The following is a 5,663-nucleotide window of genomic DNA, read 5'->3' on the forward strand; positions in this document are numbered from 1 at the left end:
ACACACACCCTTCACTATTTTCAACACCCCCAACCCTTCAGTTAAGGTTAACGATATGATGTAACTATCATTTGTAGACTATTTCAGAATTAATGCTTTCTAATCATTCTTTGTGGAACACTATATCATCAAGCAATGTTTCCTTCTGTTTTTGCAATTACAAAATGCAAACCCGTGCATACACCTTCATGCAATGCGCCCCCGTCAACGAGGGAGTTCAAACTTCTATCTTAAAACCGTACTGAATTAATGATTTCTAAGCATACCATAGAAAGAAACAAGCTAAATTAATAGAAATATTACGAAACTAGTTAATATCATGAAACGGAACACAAACGTCTACTAAAATCACACATTTACATATTTCTTTGCTAAACTTGAATTTTTTTGTAACCTGTTTTTTTTTCATAAAAAACATCAAATGATATTTGAAAATCAGCCAATGCTCTGCAACGGGCCAGTAATACTCTGCGAGGGGCTCCAGAGTTCAAAATCCAGTTTGTTGTTGCTTTTCGTTGGGAGCGAGCTTTATCGGCTGGTTAGTTACGATCCTCCGCCTCGCATCCGATCCCCGCCGTCGATCCCCGATCTCGCGGCCCGCGACCGGCGGAAACCCCGGGCCGCCACCTGGCCGCCCCTCCCCCCTCCCGCAAGGCTGACACACGCCTGCGACGCAACAGCCTTTTCTGCACCGAGTTTCCGTTCCTTCCCTTCTCCTTCTGTCATCTGTGCAGCCCACCACCGCCACCTCCTCCACCTCCACTTCCCCCAACCGCCTCCCTCTCGCCGCCTCGCGTGGTAGCTTCTCTCCTCCGCCGACCCCGTGATGCTTTGACGCCGCCGTCGGGAGCCCCGCCCGCTGGTCGAAGAGGAGGAAGGAAGGGAGGCGACTCAGGCGGGAGGGGAGGGAGCAGAGGAGGAGGACAGGGCCGGGAGAGGGGAGGCGGAGGAAGATGTTCGACGGCCTCATCAACTCCAAGTTCTACAACCGATGGTAAGGGATTCGCTGCTGGTTCGCTGCTATAGCTAGTTTCGCGTGTGTTCGCCGGGTTCCGGCGAGCTCGTCGGAGTCCTCGGGGCGGGGTTGCTGCTCAGATGGGCGCTTCCTTCATCTTATTTTCGAATCCGGTGTCTCCAGATGCTGCTCTGCTGCTCGGTTCCTGGGTTGCGCGACTCCAATCCACGCGGCGTAATGTTCGGGATTTTGTTCCGCTTCGTGCTTCCGAACTCGTTGGGTTCGTGGCCAGTTTCCTCCGCATTTGGAGGCTGTTTTCCCCGGCCGATTCTCTGCTTTGTTTTACAAGGAAAAATACCCCGTGTCGCGTCGAATTTGGGATTCCATCTCCAGTTGCATTTCCGGGCGATTCGGTTGTGTTAATTTCATTTTTGTTGGTCGCATATATAAACATCGTGTGGTGCTGGATTATTTGGCTAACCGAGCGCTGGGTTGCTGAACAATGTTGCAGCAAGCACGCCTTCAAATGCACCCGGACGCGGCTGGTCGTCATACGGCGGAAGAAGCAGGCCATGATCGGCTTCCTCAAGAAGGACGTCGCCGACCTCCTCGCCAACGGCCTCGACATCCATGCCTTCGGACGGGTAAGATGTTTCCTCTTGGTAGTTCTCTCCTGGCGCAGCATTTCACTGCTGAAGTACATTGCTCAGGATTGGTACGAATGGTTCTGGTTGAAGCCGAATCAGAGAATATTTTTGCGCTCTGGCCCCCTTCCTCCACCGAAAAAGCTGGCAAAAGCTTCGACTGATTGGTCGTCAAGTTCTAGTCATTTACTAGAGAAGAATTCTGACTGTAAACTAGAGAAGAATCCTGACTGTAATGACTGAACTTCTAGTTCTGTTTCCTGTCTCTGCTTCCAGATGGATGCGCTGATAATGGAGATGAACCATGCTTCGTGCTATGACATGATTGAGCAATACTGCGATTTCCTTGGAAAACAACTCAACAGCCTGCAGAAACAGAGGTATATCTATCTGGTTAATTCAACTCTGTACCCTTAATTTTGTATTCCTTGGGTCAAAACAGCAGGGAAGGATGTCCCACTATTTCTGTGGTCAACGGGAAGCAAAGTTTGTTAATGGCCAAGAGAGTTATGCATCCCAACTAAACTCTCTTAGTGGGACCCCTGTGTGGCATTTTATTAAGGAATCGATTTAGCAGGGCCGTAGCATCCACGGTATAATATTCTTCTGATGGTGTAGTTTTTCGTGGGTAATGGAAGACCGTAGCCTCTGCATGAAGTGAACCACACATCCAGCTGATGGTCTAGTTTAGGCTACACAAAAACCTTTCTGTTGGACCTTCAGTTAGTGAATATAAAATAGTAAAGGCCAATTGACCTTTTTTTTCTTTTCAAGAAAGGCCAATTAACCATTATTAGTATGCCTGTGATCGGAATGACTGTGCACACGACACTTTTCTACCCGATGGTGCACACAACACTCTAATCAATGGTTGTCAGCCGCATACATACTCTGATGGATAGCTACTACAGCTCGTCGTTCAACCATCGTGCATAAAACGTTGTGCACCAAGCAGTGCTCGCTTGTGATTGCTTTAGGATAAAATCAGTGTGGCAACAGAGTTTTAAAGTCTTTTTTTTGGCGATGAAACAGAGTGTTAATCCATAATACATATCTCTTTGATTCTTTTTATGCTCTAGTTTTAGTGTTATCACAAGGATTTTATTTTGGAGCTTCAGTTAATGAATATAACCGGTAACAGTATCTTAGGGGTGCAAGCAAACAGGTAGTTTAATTATCTTCATGGTGCAATTCATCACTACACTCGTTCATTTTTGCATCAACAGGGATTGCCCCCAGGAAGCCATGGAGGCCGTGTCAACTCTGATTTTTGCTACTGCTCGGTTCCCAGACTTGCCTGAACTGTGTGACTTAAGGCATATATTCACAGAAAGATATGGTGGTTCCCTTGAGCCTTTTGTTAGCCTGGAGGTGCGAGAGATGTTCCAATAATTTATTGCCGTTAAACTGCTTCATAGGGTTCTACTTAACCTCATTAATGTTTCTTGTACCTGCAGTTTATCCGGAAACTTGAGTCTGAATTATTTACAGATGAGGAAAAGTTTCAAGTAATGCAAAGTGTTGCTGAAGAATCCTCAGTTGGTTTTGACATGAGGGCATTGGAAATCAAGTTGTGGGCTGCACGGGAGTCGGAAGATGTATGTTTACATGAACTTGCGTACATGAATTTACTACTCGAACAATGACGTGTGTCGTTAACTTGGCATCTTGGATTTTGTATTTCAGGATCTTCTCGAAAAGGATTCAATGGAAAAGGGTGAACTGGCAGTGCCTTTGCCCATCCAGCAGAACGATGATGGTCGGTTAAATGATAATACTGGAAGGAAAAATTCTGATAAATCTCATGGTAAGGAACAGTTGGAGAAATCAGTTTCTCCTTTGGACTTGAAAAGAGAGAACGCTCAGAAAGATGATAATACCAGAAGGTGGCATGCTGACAAAGCTGATGGTAAGGAACATTTGGAGAAATCAGTATCTCCTCTGCAAACGGAAAGAGAGGAAGCTCAAAGGCGAGTTCAGAAACTGAAGAAAAAAGATGCCCGCCCTTCCGAGAAGGAGCTGATGGAAGCTGTGGAGCTAGATATCAATGGCCTACCGAAACAAGGATCTGGTTCGGTGAAATTTCCTGAGACAGAAAGCAACAGAATAGTTCCACCAATTGTGAAGCCAAAAGAAACAAAGAAAGAACATGGTGTTGAAAAAGAGAATAACAGGGGGCTTGGCTATCACCACCGATCACCCATACCTGGCCGTCCTGATTATACCAGAAGACATGCAAACTTAGGGTGCAAAGCTCTTGGCCTGCAGAATCAAGGGCCTACTTCACTGAATGCTTCAAGTGGTAAAACTACAAACAGGCCCCCTCCTATTTCCAATCCGAATGGAGCGAAGGGAAGGGATTGTGATGAAAAAGAAGAGGGCAACAGTTGCTTGCGTGGCAGACCACAGCACTTGGAAGATCTCAGACACACGGTGCAAAATGGACAGCGAGCGCCACACAAGGTGGCTAATGTGCAGCCTCCTTATGTCAAACCTAAGCTTGGCATGCAGCCTGTGAAGGATGATCCTGCAAGACCAATTGACAGCAACTGCAATATGAGTGAACGGACAGATCGCTTGGCTGACAAAGATGTGCTTCGGCCTGTTTCTGTTAGAAGGAGGCCAGCAGCACCTGCTTTTGATGAGGCACCTAACGGTGAAAAGGTCACAAGCCAAAAGGGCAACAGTCACATGATACAACCAAGCAAACACAAGGGTGCTAGTGCTACCGATGGCTATGACCGGAAGGGCAATGGTGTTGGTAATGGCAGGAATGTTGAGAGAACTCCTAGTGGTCGACCAAGTCACTCAGGCATGAGAAACGGGGTTCTGTATGACGATGACTACGATGGATCCATGCAGCAGCCTAAAGCAGGTGAAGCTGAGACTGCTATTGACTTTGGTAATCTGTTGCCTCGGGCTGCAAACGGTCATCATCGACTCAATAGCAGGAACACTGATGTGCATGGCGGAGATCCCGATGAGGAGGAGAGGATGATGGACAAGCTTCTGATGCATTATAGCAAGAAAGGTTCAGGTACAGATGAAACCAAAACAACAGTAGAAACCAGCAGAACTGCTAACTGTCATGGAGCCCAAACACATTATCAGCAAAACGGTTCTGTGCACACTCCAGGAAGAGCAGTCTCGCTACCGCCAGAGTCCATGAGCCCGGGTGAAGCTGCCAAGGTTCCTGCTCGGTCCACCTCAATGCGGTCAGACTGTCCTGGGGGTGTGCGCGTGCACCCAAAGATGCCGGACTTTGAGGAACTGGCTGCCCGGGTCATGGCCCTGAGGAATGCTTGAGGAGGAGGCACAAAGACTGAATATATTTGGCCTGTGTATACTTTCAGAATTGGAGCTTTCTGACAGTTTCGTCATTGCGAGTTGGAGCTCACACCTGCTGTATTTCTTCTTTTTTCCAACAATTGGTGTATTTTTTCCAGCTTGAGTTATCACTGCTGGAGTGGGTGGTGCTTGTCTAGATAGTGGAATTGGTACAGGGGTCAACAGGATACAGGTGATAGGATTTCGGTTTCGTTCTTTTGGTTCAGTCGATAGCACATTGGTTTTTGATGCATACAGATACACTGCAGACTGCAGTTCCAGATTTTTTTCATTGCTCCATCATGTACTAGTACTTCAGAATTTTTTGATATATGTGTACATTTTGATTATGAAGCCATAGAGATTTTCTCTTCACCTTTATTATTTCTCCAAATTATCATGATTCTGTATCATGCTTTTAAAATGTCGTTCATGGGAACAGAACATTCTCCAGATTCCGAACTTTTCGTTATCGCTCGGGCGACTCGGGCGGGATCTCGATCCCTAGCCGCCGCCGGTCCCCTCCCCTCCCTTCCTCCCCTCCCTCCGCCGCCGCCGAAGGACGCCGCCGGCGATGGCCCGGGGCTGACGGCGGTGGCGGGGGTCCTCCCTCTTGCCTGCGCCGTGGGGGTGGTGCGGCGCCCCGCGGCATGGGTGGCGCGGCCGATCTGGCCTGGCGGCGCGGCGGCTGCCTCGGCCAAGGGCCGATCTGGCCTGGCGGCGCGGCGGGCCTGCCT

At 48.1% G+C, this 5,663-nt stretch overlaps 1 protein-coding gene across 1 annotated transcript; it reads left to right on the top strand.

Annotated features, from left to right (window-relative positions):
- Positions 1–826: 826 nt before the first annotated feature.
- Positions 827–5,218, top strand: LOC123162473 (uncharacterized; the record flags this gene model as incomplete). Its single annotated transcript, XM_044580258.1, is given in 6 exon segments — positions 827–994; positions 1,467–1,599; positions 1,876–1,979; positions 2,826–2,970; positions 3,057–3,197; positions 3,286–5,218. Coding segments are annotated over 6 exon segments (2,184 nt in total). The 3' UTR covers positions 4,906–5,218.
- Between the last annotated feature and the right edge of the window lie 445 nt (positions 5,219–5,663).

This window comes from Triticum aestivum, chromosome 7B (assembly GCF_018294505.1).
Source record: "Triticum aestivum cultivar Chinese Spring chromosome 7B, IWGSC CS RefSeq v2.1, whole genome shotgun sequence".
Taxonomy (NCBI): domain Eukaryota; kingdom Viridiplantae; phylum Streptophyta; class Magnoliopsida; order Poales; family Poaceae; genus Triticum; species Triticum aestivum.